This window comes from Sorex fumeus, unplaced genomic scaffold (assembly GCF_029834395.1).
Source record: "Sorex fumeus unplaced genomic scaffold, SorFum_2.1 ptg000047l, whole genome shotgun sequence".
In the NCBI taxonomy this organism is placed as follows: domain Eukaryota; kingdom Metazoa; phylum Chordata; class Mammalia; order Eulipotyphla; family Soricidae; genus Sorex; species Sorex fumeus.
In genome coordinates, this window is record NW_026606104.1 from 9,593,416 (window position 1) to 9,609,022 (window position 15,607).

A 15,607-nucleotide genomic window follows, 5' to 3' on the forward strand; every position below is an offset into this window, starting at 1 on the left:
TAATTAAAAAAAAGACATTAAAATATAAAACTGTAGGGTCAAGAATATAGCTCAAATAGTAAAGCCAAAAAAAAAATAGTTTGTCAGTCATCTTGTTTTTTAGTTAATTACAAAATAATTTTATTCCCAATACAACTGTTTTAAGTTGTATTTTAATTATATAGTTGTCCCCAGATTATAAATGGAAGATTTTATTTGTTATTTTTGGGATGACATGGAAACATGATTAAGATTTTAATTTATCAGGTAATTGTTTCCAAGTTCTGAAATTGCTTACTTGAATATTATGATTTTAAAACTCTTTTAGAATATTTTGGAAGAACTTTCTTCTGCTTACATTCTATTATCCTGGCTTTTTATTATTGACAAGTCAGGTTTTTGGGTAGTTATATAACTATGCCAATTTATTTCATTGGGGGGAGGGGAAGCCACCCCCAACAATGTTTATGGGGTCATGGATTAAATCCAAGAGTGTCCCACATACAAAACCTATGTTCCAACCTTTTGGAGACATTTCCTGGCCCCTCATTTTCTCTGTTTCTTTTTATTGGTGATTAAGTGTTAAATTGTTAAACAGTTGGAAAGGAGTGGGGAACCATTAACTAAAACAATGAGAACCCTTACAACATTATGGAGAAGAAAAGTCCTAAAATGCAGTTCCTTTTACAAGCATTTATCAAGAGATTCTCTTCCCCTCCTTTGCTGCCCCACTTAACTACAAGGGGAACCTCCCTACCCCCAGTCTCTCTCCTCTACCCACTATCACTACCCTACCCCCTCTTTCCCTACTCCCTACCACTTCTCTCTTCCTTCTTCCCCCTCCTCCTCTCTCTTTCCCACTCTCTTTTTTCTCTCTGTCTCTGTCTCTGTCTCTGTCTCTGTCTCTGTCTCTGTCTCTGTCTCTCTCTCTCTCTCTTTCTCTCTCCATCCATACAACCTTTCCTCTCCTCTCTCTTTTTCTCGGATTCCCTCTTGTCCGCCCTTCCTCTTGTTGAGACTATATACGTGTGGTCTTGGGCATTCATGCATGTACATACACACACACACACAAAATCTATTCAACCTTGATAATGTGGATTTGTGTATACACACATGCACATAAGCACACATGCATGGGTGTGCAAATACGCACACAATCTTAGTATTGTGAATTTGTCCAGCAGATGGCGCTCATATAGTTTCTTTTATTTTACTTACCGATATTAGGGAAAGATTTGCAGTGTTTTAACTACAGTAGAATAAAAATGTGATTTGTATTTTATGTTATATTTCATACTTAAAAAATTGGAATTATGAAAAATAAAATTAAAAATTGGAATGTAGTGTTGATGTGCATGCTTCTGGTGGAATTGCAATCAATTAAAAGGAAGTAATGTGTGTCTAGAAATTATTCTACTTTCCCTGTCAGACTTATGGCTTTATTCAGCTTTGTTCTGTTATCATATTCTCAGTCAGTGATGAACTCTTTAATCCTCTACATTTATATAATATCTCAATGTAAAATTTGTAGCTTAAAATTATTTAAAAAAAATTAAAAGACACCAGTTTATATTAGGAGGGTCAAAGTTAATCTTCATTCTACCACGGAATTGAGGACAAATTCAGAGAAAACTTTTTAGAAGAAATGACATTTGACACTCTTCAAGATATCTTGAAAGATAAGTAGGAAAAATTTCCAGGTGGAGAATGGAAAAGAACACATTCTAAGTATTGGTTTGTGTGAAGAGAGATAGACAATTGTGAATATTCATGTGAAGAATTGAATAATAAGTAGAAGAATATTTGATTTGTATTTGAATATTGAAGCACTTTGAAGGAAGTTACAGAAGATGTGGTTATTCTGGGAAATTAATCATTATAGCTTATGAAACTAGAAATATTTTTCTGCACTTTTGTAAATAAAATACCACAATCACGATCATGATCATCTTGTTGTTCGTCGATTGCCTTGAGCAGGCACTAGTAACGTCTCCTTCTTCCTAGTCCTGAGATTTTAAAAGAGCCATATTCAATGCTCTTTCAGGGCTAGGAGAATGAGACCTATCATTGTTACTGGTATTTGGCATATTGAGTATGACACAGAAAGTTTGCCAGATTCTGCCATGCAGGCAGGATACTTTCAGTAGCCTGCCGGGTTCTCCAAAGTAAAAACGAGATAATGAGATGTCGCTTCCGGGAGCTGGGTTTTATAGCTGGGTTTTAAATAAAATATAAACTACATTTTTCTATATTTTGTAGATTTGGCTAAATTCAGTTTTTTACAATGCTGAAGTCAAATACCAACCTCTTTTCTTTGGATAACTTGTTTTCTGAGAAACCAGATGAAACTGAAAAGTAAGTCTGCCATAAAAAATAATAGCATGGTGTATTTCATGGTCTATATTTTTGTTGTTTAAATTTTCTCTATGGAAAATATACATATAAAAAAGGATCAGCAGAATGGGGTTTCAGATATAATTTGGTAATCATGGAATTAAATTGTAAGAAGTAAAGCTTAAATTCTAAATGTTCTAATTTAAAAAGTAGATTGGGCAAAGTGGTGAAACAGTGGGTAGGGTATTTGCCTTGCATGTAGTGAATTCAGGTTGATTACTAACACCAAATTTGATTCCCTGAACCTGCCTGAGGTGATTCCTGAGCAAGAAGAAGCTCTGAGCACTGTTTTGGGTGTGTCCCCCAAACAAAAACAAACAAAAAAAAAAATGACCAGATTCTGGTCTATTAGGGTTTCATTTATTTCCATTTCTGGTTTGTTCAAATTTTTGTTGTTGTTGTTCAGATGCTTTTGTCTAAGGTTAAAAATTGGAAGTTGAGGCTGGAGAGCAGTAGGGGTGATTGCATTTCATTGCCCCACCCAGGTTCCACCCCTGGCACCACATATGGTCTTCCTAGCTTTGCTAGGAGGAATAAACCCTGAGCAGCACTGGGTGTGACTCCAAAACAAAAGACAACAAACAAAAAAATGGAAGTAATAGTTGAAGAGTAGCTCAGAATAAGAAGTGATGGTATCTTTTAAAAATCATTGAGGGACTGAAGAGAGTACAGTAGTTAGGGAGCTTGCCTTGCTTGTGGCTGACCTGTGTTTGATATCCAGTATTCCATATGGTCCCCTGAGCACCCAGGAGTAATTCCTGAGTGTAGAGCCAAAAATAACCATTGAGCATTGCTGGATTGGCCCCCAAACAAACAAAACAAAATGACTAAGTATGACAGAAAAATTCAGTGAAGGGAGGAAGTAGGGTAGAAAAAAAGAATAACATAAAAGTAATAAGAATGGAACATGGGGCTGTGGGGAATAATCCTGAGTTCAGTCTTCAACACTACTTGTCCTCATAGTCCTTGTTAGCTATAAGGGTATAGCCATTATAAAAAAAAGAAAAAAATGAAAAATACAATCTGTTAAATTATGAATTTTCACATATGAATTGTTCTCAATTAAAATTCTCTATGTTTTTGTCTCTGTTATTCTATTTTAATGAAGTAATGAGAAAATTATTTAATAAAGCACTGAGAGGTTGCTGAAAGGGATGCAAAAATGATAAAACAGACAAAAACCCAAATCTCTCTGCAGAAATTAAATGCATGTATGGAAAGGTAATAAATAATGTGACCATAGAATTAATTCATCATCCATATTGGGACAGTTTTGAGAGTGAAATATTACAGCTAACTGGGACAATAGGCATTAATCAGGACTGGTTTGGGAAAGCTAAAATATATGGTTGCCTTCCTATTAATAAAAATTCAAAGCAAATAATAAGCATATATTCATGCAATGAATTTTCAGTTAAGAGAGACTTGTGCCATACTTATCAACTCAAGTTTATAGTAGAAGGTTTTGAAGGATTTGACCATTTTATAAGCAGAGAGGAAGTGAACATTTGAAAGCAGATTGTATTAGTGGGGGAAAAAGTCATAAGACAATTCAGGGTACTTTCAATGAATAGTATATAATATAGAAAAATTTCTGGAAATAGAGGATTCATTCAGGATAAGCTAGGTATTGTGGTAGATCTTTAACAGGACATATATGAATTAAAAACCTTGAAATTGAACAAATAAACATTTATTACATTATATGTTTAATGAAATAAAGTCCAGTTTCAAGTACTATCAATGTAAATAGAAATAAAAACAAGGCCTTTGCCTTTCACAATGTAGAGGGCATATTGTTTGGCTCTTCCTTCCAGGCAATTGAAGTAAAGGAAACTTGTCCCTCCCCTTCCCCCTTTACTTCCTCTTGGGTAAGCTAAAGTTGCCCCTGGAATATCACTGTCACTGTATCACTGCCCTCCTGTTGTTCTTTGATTTGCTCCAGCGGGCCCAGTAACGTCTCCATCATGAGACTTGTTGTAACTGTGTTTGTCATATTGGATATGCCACGGGTAGCTTGTTAGGCTTTGCCGTGTGGGTGAGATACTCTCCATAGCTTGCTGGGCTCTCCGAGAGGGGCGGAGGAATAGAACTCAGGTCAGCCATATTGGCTGCGTGCAAGGCAAACGCCCTACCCGCTGTACTATAGCTCTAGCCCTCCCTGGAATATATCCTGGCCAATATGTTCCCAGACATGAAAGATAGCTATTACTTGGAGGTGTTTTCAGTTTTATGCATGGGGCAACATACAAGTTCTACCTGTTCTTTCTGAAGGCTATATTACATACAATTGTTTGCCTCTGTGATCTATGCCATATAAATATCTCTCTTCAGTGTGACTTTGGATCCTCCTGACTAGCTGGCTGCCATAAATTGCATCTGTAAGTAAACAATGAATCTATGTCTCTAACCTCTGGCTTTCTGAGTGCTTTCTTTGGAATAAATTGTCATTATGAACAGTGACCTGGATATGCCACACAAGTTCCTAACTTACTTCCTGCCTCCCTTCCACATGGATATACGTGATTGTGATTTAAAAAAAAAAAGTTTCAAATAAGAATCTTAATGAACCTGGAGAGATTTTATGAAGTTAGGATTTGAGGTGGATTTTAAATGACCCCTCTAGTGTGCCTGGCACATAAGACTAAAATGTTGAATGGATTAAAGAATGAGTGAAAGGGAACTTCTACAGGTGCATATGGTATTAGGGTGGATACAGGGGCTAAAAAACTAAAGGAAATATTTTTGGACTGAGATAAAGAGGGATTAAATGTATTAAAAATAATTTACTTTGGCCTGGGCTATAAGAAGGTATGCAAAAGAGATAATACTTTCAAATGGTCTCAGGCCACCTGGACATTATCTAGAAGTTACTGAAAGACTGTTGAACTGAGTAATAGGATTAAAAGAATTCCGGGGGACTGAGCAATAGTACAGTGGGTAGGAAGCTAACCTTGCATGTAGCCGACCTAGATTTGACTCCTGCTCAACCCCATATGGTCAGTTGAGCTCTGCCAGAAGTGATCCCTGAGCACAGAGCTAGGAGTAAGCCCTGAGCACTGATGAGTGTGCCCTCAAAATAGGCAGAATGACAAAATGAAAAAAAAAATCAAGTGTGGGGGGTGATGGTAGAGGGAGACAGGAAGCATTGAGGGGCAGGAGCCAAGGGGATTCAGGTGGTATAAAGGAAGGGTATAGCTAAATATCCAAACCACAGAATCAACAACATGTAAATCATGGGACCCAAACGTTAGCAAACAAACTTAAAAAGGTGCCTGCCAGGTTGCAGGTTGAAGGGGTGGGAGAGGAAAGAACCTGGGAACACTGGTGGAGGAAAGTTAACACTGGTGGTGGGATCCATGCTGGAACATCATATGTCTAAAACTCAACTGTGAATAACTTTGTAAATCATGGTGTTTTAATAAAATAAAATTTAATGGTAGAGGAATATTCTGGAGATTGTAAAATCTGTTTAGGCTTTATTGTTCTTAAACATTATTATTATTGTTATTATCAGACATAAATTGATTAGAGTCTTGATTAGTAGATATAATAGGAATGAGTGGAGATATAAAAGAAAGGGTAAATTTAAAATATTATAGGGGTTTGGAGAAATAACTCAGTGGATTTCACTTTTGCATTGCACTTGTCAACCTGGGTTTGATCTCTGGTACTACATATTGTCAGTTGAGCTCTTCCAGGAATGATCCCTGAACATGGAGCCAGTAGTAAGCCCTGAGCACCTCTGGGTGTACCCCAACCAGTACCCTGAACAACAAACTCCAGAACACCAAACAAACACAGTATTGTGTATTATAGGGAAGATTCAGTAACAGGTGATGTGTGTCTGGATATAGTGGATAAAAAGATTATAATGTGGTTTAGATTTCAGGAGACTGGGAAAGTGAGGCATCTCTGGGGTCAGGGGGAGGGGTAATCATAAAGAAAATTTCATTTTATGGATAGACTGAATAGTAAAACTAAATATTTTCTTTTTGTATCTTATTAATGCTTTCTTGGATTTTCTGGAATAGTCCCTCTGCAGAAAATAGAGAATATAGTAGGACTAAATTGTTACCTGAAAAGAAGTGTTTGCGTTGAATAGAGTCTGAAATAGAATCTAGGAACATTCTGCCATTAGCTAGTAATAGTGACTGATTATGTATTTTTAAAAAAGCATTCGCAATGCCTGCCTGTCCTTCGCCAACTACAAGATCAATATGACTGCCCTCCAATGTACTGATCAATCTATCACATCTTCCAGAAGGGCAATGGAGAAGATTATCCGTGACTTCTACTCGGATCTCTTTGATAGCCATGTCCACCTGCCCACATACCAAATTCCTCAGGATGAATATGTCGTTCCCAATGTTCTCCCTTATGAAATCCAACATGCCATTTTGTCAGTAAAAAAGCGAATAGCACCCAGCCCAGACAAGGTCAGACCCGAACATCTGAAGAACCTGCTGTCAGTACTCATCAATACACTGGCTCGCCTCTTCACACACTACCTGTCTGAATGCAAGGTTCCGTCCCAATGGAAACCAGTAGGACTGTTCTACTGTACAAGAAGGGAGACATCCACGACATTGGCATTATCACCCGATCTGCCTGCTGTTCATCGTCTACAAGTTGTTCACTCGAGTCATCCTGAATAGGATTGGCAGAACACTAGATGAAGGACAACTGTGCGGGCAAGCCGGATTCCAATAAGGATTCAGCACGATCAGCCATATCCATACAGTAACCAAGCTCATTGAGGTTTCTCGGGAGTTCAAGATGCCACTCTAACGTTCATTGATTTAAAGAAAGCCTTTGATTCTATTGAGATTTAAACGGTCATCGAAGCCCTAGCCAAACAGGACATTCAAACTCAATACATCAGAAACCTCTGTGAGCTGTGTTACTGATTCACCACCAGGATTTCACCATTCTACAAGGAAGTAATCATCCATGTCTAGGGGTTCGGCAGGGTGATACCATTTCACCAAAACTGTTCAGTGCCACGCTCAAGAACGTCATGCAACGACTGGAATGGGAAGGAATGGGAGTGAAGATAGACGGTCAGCAACTATACCATCTCTGCTTTGCTGATGACATCATTCTGATAACACCACACATTAGCCAAACAACACAAATGCTGTCCGACTTCAACCGTGAGTGTGGAAAATTTGGACTGCAGCTGAATCTCACCAAGACAATGTTTATGAGAAACAGACTCATTCCTGATGTTCCATTTGCTCTTGACGGAACGAACATCTCCGAATGCAACAGTTATGTGTACCTAGGTCGAGAAGTCAACATGATGAATGACCTGGCACCTGAGCTGCACAGGAGGAAGAGAGTGGCATGGAACACCTTCAAGAGCGTCGAAGAAATAGCTAAGAGGATGAAGAAATAGCTAAGAGGATGTGCTCTGGGCACATCTCTTCAATTCCACTGTTCTTCCTGCATTAACATACTCCTCAGAGACCTGGGCCCTATGAAAACAGGGTGAGAACACTATTCGGGTCTCCCAAAGAAGAATCGAAAGAGCTATGCTTGGAGTATCATGTTTCACTCAAGTGAGAGAAAGAATCCAGAGTTCTGACCTCCGTCGACAATCAAGAATCAGGGATGCTGTCTCTTTTGCCAAGGCATCAAAAATCAGATGGGCTGGACACGTAATGAGATTTGGAGATGACCTCTGGACTAGAGCCGCTACCAGCTGGATTCCATGGGACGTCAAAAGATCGCGTGGCCACCCACCTACGAGATTGTCAGACTTCTTCATCAAGACCCTGAACAAAAGATTTCAGACTTTTTGTTTTCCTGGGGCGAGCAGACACCATCGGGCTACACTAGCACGCAACAGGGACGAATGGAGACGTTACTGGCACCCACTCGAGCAAATCGATGAGTAACGGGATGTCAAGTGATCAAGTGATTGTGTATAAACTATTTATGTAAATAATATGGACTATAGTGAACCATAATTGGTATGAGAATATGAAATGTAGGTGTGTGCTGACATGGAATGTGTGTATTATTAGCTTTCCCATCTTCAACCCCAAGTCCCAGGTCTTGGATTTCTAATGATCTTACCTCATTAGCAACATTCCACCAGTGGATACAGGTCTTTGTTGGGTGGAATAAGTTACATCCATTGGGAGAGGACATTTGGAAGTTCCTTCATGGTTATTACCTATAGCCATGATTAGGATGACATACTGAATCTTGTAGACTGGAGCGATAGCAGAGCAGGTAGGCCTTGCACGCGGTCAACCTGGGTTCGATTTCTTCACCCCTCTCAGAGAGCCTGGCAAGCTACCGAGAGAATCCTGCAGGCACGGCATGGCAAAGCCTGGCAAGCTCCCCATGACATATTCAATATGCCAAAAACAGTAACAACAAGTCTCACAATGGTGACGTTACTGGTACCTGCTCGAGCAAATTGATGAACAGTTTGGCAGGACAGTGCTACAGTGCTGAATCTCATGAATCATCATAAGGAATCATACACTGATCTTTGGAATAGCCCTGGGAACCCTCAGAAATAATCCTAAATTTCAGTTGCTTTATGTTTATTGTGAGTTTGTTGAACATTTTATGATTATGTATTATAGAAATATAGCAGTCTTAGTTATATGCTAGCTCTATGAGAGGTGGAAAATTAAGCAATGCAGATTTGTAGGATTGCAGCTTAAAGAGTAAATCAGGAAAGCAAAATTCTCATCAGCCACTATAGATTTACAAAGTGATTAGGTAAAGGTAAAGGTCCTCCCGTTGATCATCGATTTGCTCGAGCGGGCCCAGTAACGTGTCCATTGAAGACTTTGTTGTTACTGTGTTTGGCATATGGAATACATCACGGGGAGCTTGCCAGACTCTGCCGTGCAGGCAAGATACTCTCGGTAGCTTGCCGGGCTCTCCGAGAGAGGCGGAGGAATCGAACTCGGGTCGGCCATGTTGGCTGCGTGCAAGGCAAACGCCCTACCGCTGTGCTATCGCTCCAGCCCACAAAGTGATTATTAGTTTTAATTTGTTTCTTAGATTTTATGTAATTTGTATGTGGCTCTGAAAGAATATCTGTGTAAATATATTATTTGTAATAAAATAGGGTACTATAGAATACCTGTAAAGTGTCAATAACAGCTTGAGGATTGCTATTGATTATATGTTTATTTTATATTTGTAGACTATGTAGTTGTAATAGTTAAAGGTGCTAAAGTTTGAGAATATATACTATTTTTTACATTGGAAAAGTTTAAAGTTATTGTAATAAGCATTTTAAGAGTTAACTATTTTTATTTAGATTATGTATCTCACATATTTATATCATTAATTATATAACAACTAAAAAAGATTGAGAAGTTTTATGGCCTAAATTAAAAGTGGTGACAAATTTTATAGGGTGTAAAGCTATGTAATTGAGTAATATTTAATTAACAAATGTATATTTTCCTAATGTTACAGCATTACTAACATACATTAATTTTTTGTATTACATAGCTATCCAGACCATGAAAAATCATTTGATTGGTTTCTCCCACCTGCTCCATCAATTTCAGAAATTCCAGATACTCAGGCATTAGAGGAAGAACTAGAAATTCATGAAGTGTTAGGTAAATTATCACATTATTTGTGAAGTTGAACCCACATAACTCATGTAAATATAAGAAATCTAATAACATATTAAAATATGAATTAATTTAATGGAATAAAATGAAAATCAGAGTAGTGCTTTTCTCTTTTTTTTTTTGGCTTTTTGGGTCATACCCAGCAATGCACAGGGGTTACTCCTGGCTCTGCACTCAGGAATCACTCCTGGCGGTGCTCAGGGGACCGTATGGGATGCTGGGAATTGAACTCGGGTCAGCCGCATGCAAGGCAAACACCTTATCTGCTGTGCTAGCACTCCGGCCCCAGAGTAGCGCTTTTCAAATCACTTATCACTTAATCCCCGTTATTCATCGATTTATTCGAGCGGGTGCCAGTAACGTCTCCATTCATCCCGGTTGCGTGCTAGCGTAGCCCAATGGTATCTGTTCGTTTTAGGAACATGTAGAGCCTCAAACCGATCATTTAGGGTCTTGACGAAGAAGTCTGACCATCTTATAGGTGGGCGTCCACGTGATCTTTTGATGTCTCGTGGAATCCAATCAGTAATGGCTCTAGTCCAGCGGTTGTCTGTAAACCTCATTACGTGTCCAGCCCATCTGATTTTTGATGTCTTGGCAAATGAGACAGCGTCCCTGATTCTTGAGTGTTGACGAAGATCAGAACTCCAGATTCTAGCTCTCATTTGAGTGAATCGTGATATTCCAAGCATAGTTCTTTCGATTCCTCTTTGAGAGACCCAAATAGCGTTCTCATCCTATTTTCGTAGGGTCCAGGTCTCTGAGGCATATGTTAATGCAGGAAGAATAGTGGAATCAAAGAGATGTGCTCGTAGCTGGAGTTCTTTGTCCTTTTAGTTATTTCTTCAATGCTCTTGAAGGCATTCCAAGCTGCTCTTTTCCTCCTGCGCAACTCAGGTGCCAGGTCATTCATCATGTTGATTTCTCGACCTCGGTATATATAACTGTTGCATTCGGAGATGGTGGTTCCGTTGAGAGCGAATGGAGCGTCAGGAACAAGGCTGTTTCTCAAATAGTTACTTTTCAAATAGTAAAATTTAATTATTTTTTCCTCTTTGTATTACATAGGCATATATACACACACACACAATAGCATATGTGCCTTTTTTATTGTTCTGTGAATCTTGTACTTTTATAATTTAAACTATAATATAGTTGTTATAGACCTTTAGCAACAGGGATGAATGGAGACGTTACTGATACCCGCTCGAGTAAATCGATGAATAATGGGGCATCAAATGATCAAGTGATCAAGACCTTTAATAGTCCAACACAACTAAAGGAATAATGAAATTATCAAAAAAATACTTAAGTAAAAAATACTGTGAAAAATGTTATATCTCACCATCCAATCATTAACTCCTTATATTACTAAGCTGTTCTTCGCTAGTTGAGTCTTTATTATTAATGTTAATTTTTAGCTTTTTTTGTTACTTTACCATCTAATTTGGTGTACACCTCCTGGGATATCACTCTTGCAGAATTTGGAGTATTTGCTCCAGGAACTCCAGGATATGAATTAGACTGTGAGTTAACATCAGCAGAGTGGGGTTTTGGCCCATCCTCCTTCCAGGGGTGTCCCAGAGTTTTCGTTTAGGAGACCCGTATATCCTGGTGAATTTTTTGTTCCTGGCTTGCATCTTTTCCAAGGTTTAATCATGAGTCTGTAAAGTTGGGCCAATGGATGAGCTTACATGGCAGCAGTCATGGGATGTGTGTGTGGCTGTTGGTAGTTCCAGAAGTATGTGGGGTGAAGGGAAACTTCCAGTCTTCACTCTGTGGAAAACCTAAAGCTTTCAGCCTGAAAACTCTTATACCTGGAACTTTCGACAGTTTGGTATCTCTGCAGATTAGTCATGAAGTAGTGGAGTTGGATCATTGGCATGGCTGCAGCTATGAAGTATGGGTGCAGCTGCGAGGGCTTTAGCGTGACAGGGACTCAGCTTTGCCCCCTTCCTACTGATGCTGTAGAGTTTTCAGTCAGGAGACCAGTATACCCATGAATTTTTGCATTTGGCTTGCATCTCGTCCAAGATTTAACCATGAGTCTGTAAAGCTGGGCTTACATAGAGGTTGTTTGTGGGACTCGTAGTTCTATTTTTAATATTTTGAGAAATCTTTGTACTCTTTCCCAAAGAGGTGGGACCATTTCACATTCCCTCTGCCAGTGTATGAGGGATCTGTTTTCTCTACATCTTGACAAGCACTTGTTCTGGACTTTCTGATTCTAGGTCATCTTCACAGGAAAATGACCTCATTTTTATTTTGACTTTCACTTCCTTCATAATAAGTGATAATGAGCATTTCTTTATGCATTTGTGGGTTATATGTGTGTTTTCTTTGGTGAAGTGTCTGTTTAGCTCATCTTTGTGTGTGTGTGTTTGGCAGAATTTTATGAGTTCTTTTGCTCCCTCTCTTCCTCCCTCCCTTCTCTTCCTTCCTTCCTTCCTTCCTTCCTTTCTTTCTTTCTTTCTTTCTTTGTTTCTTTATCACTATGAGATAGACCAAAACAAAACTGTTCATGATTGGGTTTCAGCCATATATTCCAACACCCTTCCCTGCATCACTGCACACTTCTCACTTCTGATATCCCCAGTTTTCCTCCCACCACCTCCTAAGTGACCCCCACCCCTTAGCCTGCCTCCCATGGCAGGTATTTTTCTTCTTTCTCTCCTTTTATGTATTATAGTTTGCAATACAGGTACTAAATGGTTATCCTGTTAGTTCAGGGAGTTCAGTATTTTTATCAAGAAGGTACAATTGGAGTAGCCTTTTTAACTGGGCAGCAGCTTTGGCGTGTAGACATAACTACCGGGGCTTCTGGCGTGGGTGGGAATAGCTCATCCCCATTCGGAGGAAGCCTAGAGATTTCAGTCACAAAACATGCATACCCAAATTTTCAGCAGATTATATCTTGATGAGGTCTTTCCAGAGATGGTAGAGTCTGGCCCAGGGGCATAGCAGTAATTTTGGATTGTGGGAGCAAGTGGTTTCCAGGGGCTCTGTTTGTGCAGACACCCGGCTAACCCATCCCCCTTTGATGTACCCCAGATTGTTTAGCCATGCGCAGGTCTGAGATTTATTTATGGTGACTGGAGCAAGACCGGTAGAAAAGCTTCTCATGGTAGTGCTGAAATTGGTTCATTGGGGTAAATTCCGGGCTTCTGGGAGTATAGGGAAGTGGAGGGGGGGGGGGGGGAGATAGTCCATCCCTACTCTGAGGAAGCCTGGAGATTTCACTCACAAGTATAGGGAAGTTGGCAGGAGGTAGCCCGTCCCAACTCTGAGTAAGCCTGGAGATTTCACTCACAAAACCCACATACCCCAATTTTCAGCAGGTTAATTTAGGTGAGTTCCATCTTGAGACAGTGAAGTCCGGCCAGGGACATGGCAGTGATTTTGGACTGTGGGAACAAGCAGCTGTCAGGGGCTCTGTTTGGGTGGACACTAGGCTAACTTGCTCCCCTTCCAATATACCCCAGATTATTCAACGGTGTGTGGGTCCAAAAAGATAAGGCATTTTAAAAAATCTCTTTTGATATTTACTTATGAGTCTTTGGAGCAAGAACGATAAATGAGCTTGTACAGTGGAGCTGAAAGTGGTTGTTTGTAGGTATGGCTCCTGCGTACCAAGATTTTGATAGTTAAATTTCTTTGCAAACTTGGTTCCAAGTTGTTGCACTTCCGCTAGAGGCACAACAGCACCTCAGGGACATCAGAAAGCCAGAGGACACAATCAGGCTGCTGTAGCTCCTGACCTTCAGGACCAGGGTGACCTGCCAGTGATGCTGTGCCCTCTGGGTCCAAGTGGTGGCAGTAGCAGCAGCCCTGGCCAGGTCCAGAACCAGGACCAGGGTGGCTACTGTATGCAGCTTGGATGCACTGGTTGGGCTGCTACCACCAGTCCAGAAGAACCTGACCAGAAGGCATTAATATGCTGTGCCTTGCAGCAGTGGCAGTAAGAGCTAATCTGGGGGCGCAGTGGCAGCTGGGATGCCCTGCCAGCGATGGCAGAAGCGAGTTGCTGGTGCTGCAGAAGTCAGGCCCCCTATGGTGGGAACCTGGGGCGCCCCCTCAACTCTGGAATCCACGGTCCCAGTACTCCTTACTCGAGCGGGCACAGAGGGTAGGGCATCTGCCTTGCACGCAGCCAACATGGCCGACCCGAGTTCGATTCCTCCGCCCCTCTCAGAGAGCCCGGCAAGCTACCGAGAGTATTCGATATGCCAGACACAGTAACAACAAAGTCTCCAATGGAGACGTTACTGGGCCCGCTCAAGCAAACTCCTTACTCATTCAGACAAAAATACTGCCATGGCAGTGGACTATCACCCCTAGTACTGATTGCTGCAGTTGCTCTGTCAGCTTCTGTGCCCCTGGCTCTGCTGCTGCCATCTTCATGTGTCCCACTCTGGGCTGGCTCTCTGTGATGGGTGCCAGTTTGGTTTCTCTTTAAAGCCACTCTTTTTGAGAGAAAATATTTAAAGGACACTTATAGTCATTCATGTAGAAATTTTATGACCCTATTGGCTCCTCTGTTCAGAATACTGACACTCTGCCAACTCTGGCACCTGCCACTGCACAACCACCATCTTCTCCTGTCTCTAAATTTATATATTTAGACAATACTTTTATCAGATGCATGCTGTGTGAATATTTTCTACCATTCAGTAGGATGTCTTTTTGTTTTAGTGAAATTTTTTTGTACATTAAAAAAGTATTATTTTATTATTACTTTTTAACAATTTTTTTCTTTAAAATTCTAGTATAATGTAATTCCATTTCTTAGTTTTTGCTTTTGTTTTCCTAGCCAAGTGGAGTCCAGTCCCTGAAGCTATATTTTATTTTATTTTAAGTTTTTTTGATGTGTTTGGAGCCAGGAATTGAATTCATGACTTGACACATGTAAGACTGCAGTGCACGTACTCTACCAATAAATTATATCTCCACCCCAGACATTTAAGTTTTTAATTGATGTTCAGTTAACTTTTGTGATTGCTGTGGGATAATGATTTGATTTCCTTCTTTTGCGTGTAGCTATCTAGTTTCCCCACTATTGTTTGTTGTAGATTCATTTTTTATTTTATTCTCTTTGCTTCTTTGTTATTTGACTAGTTGTCCATATAAGTTAGAGATTTTGGGCTCTCAATTCTATTTTGAGTGTCTTTATTTTGAAATTTTGTTTTATGGGAGAACATGTAATAATTAACATATTCTATTTGTAGGTCAGGAAAAGTGGCCGAGAATGTTAACATCAAACATAAAGATAACTGATGAAAACACAAATTTCATTTTGCCAAGACAAACATTTCAGTTTCCCTTCCCCTCTTATAATAATAAAGAAAATGATCAGAATTTAGAAGTGGCAGTTAACAATGGCATATCAAATGTTGCTGTCAAGCTGACATACAATTCTCAGAAATGCAAAAGCCAGTTTGGCAGTAAGATAACACCTGAAAACAATATACAAGAAGATACCAACTTAATTAATTTTGCAGAAGATAAAGAAGAGAGCCCATCAGTTTTTCAAAAAAGGTAATTAAATTAATGATACTGTGAATAAAATTGAATATATATATATCTTAAAAAGTTTGACATATAGTAGAATGTGAGTA

The 15,607-nt window shown here is 39.6% G+C and overlaps 1 protein-coding gene across 1 annotated transcript in view; it reads left to right on the plus strand.

Annotated features, from left to right (window-relative positions):
• Positions 1-2,263: 2,263 nt before the first annotated feature.
• Positions 2,264-15,607, plus strand: part of HFM1 (helicase for meiosis 1) — a 118,313-nt gene continuing 104,969 nt past the window's right edge. The window contains 3 exon segments of the mRNA XM_056123527.1: positions 2,264-2,334; positions 9,865-9,977; positions 15,218-15,527. Of these exon segments, the coding sequence (XP_055979502.1) occupies positions 2,264-2,334; positions 9,865-9,977; positions 15,218-15,527 (494 nt within the window).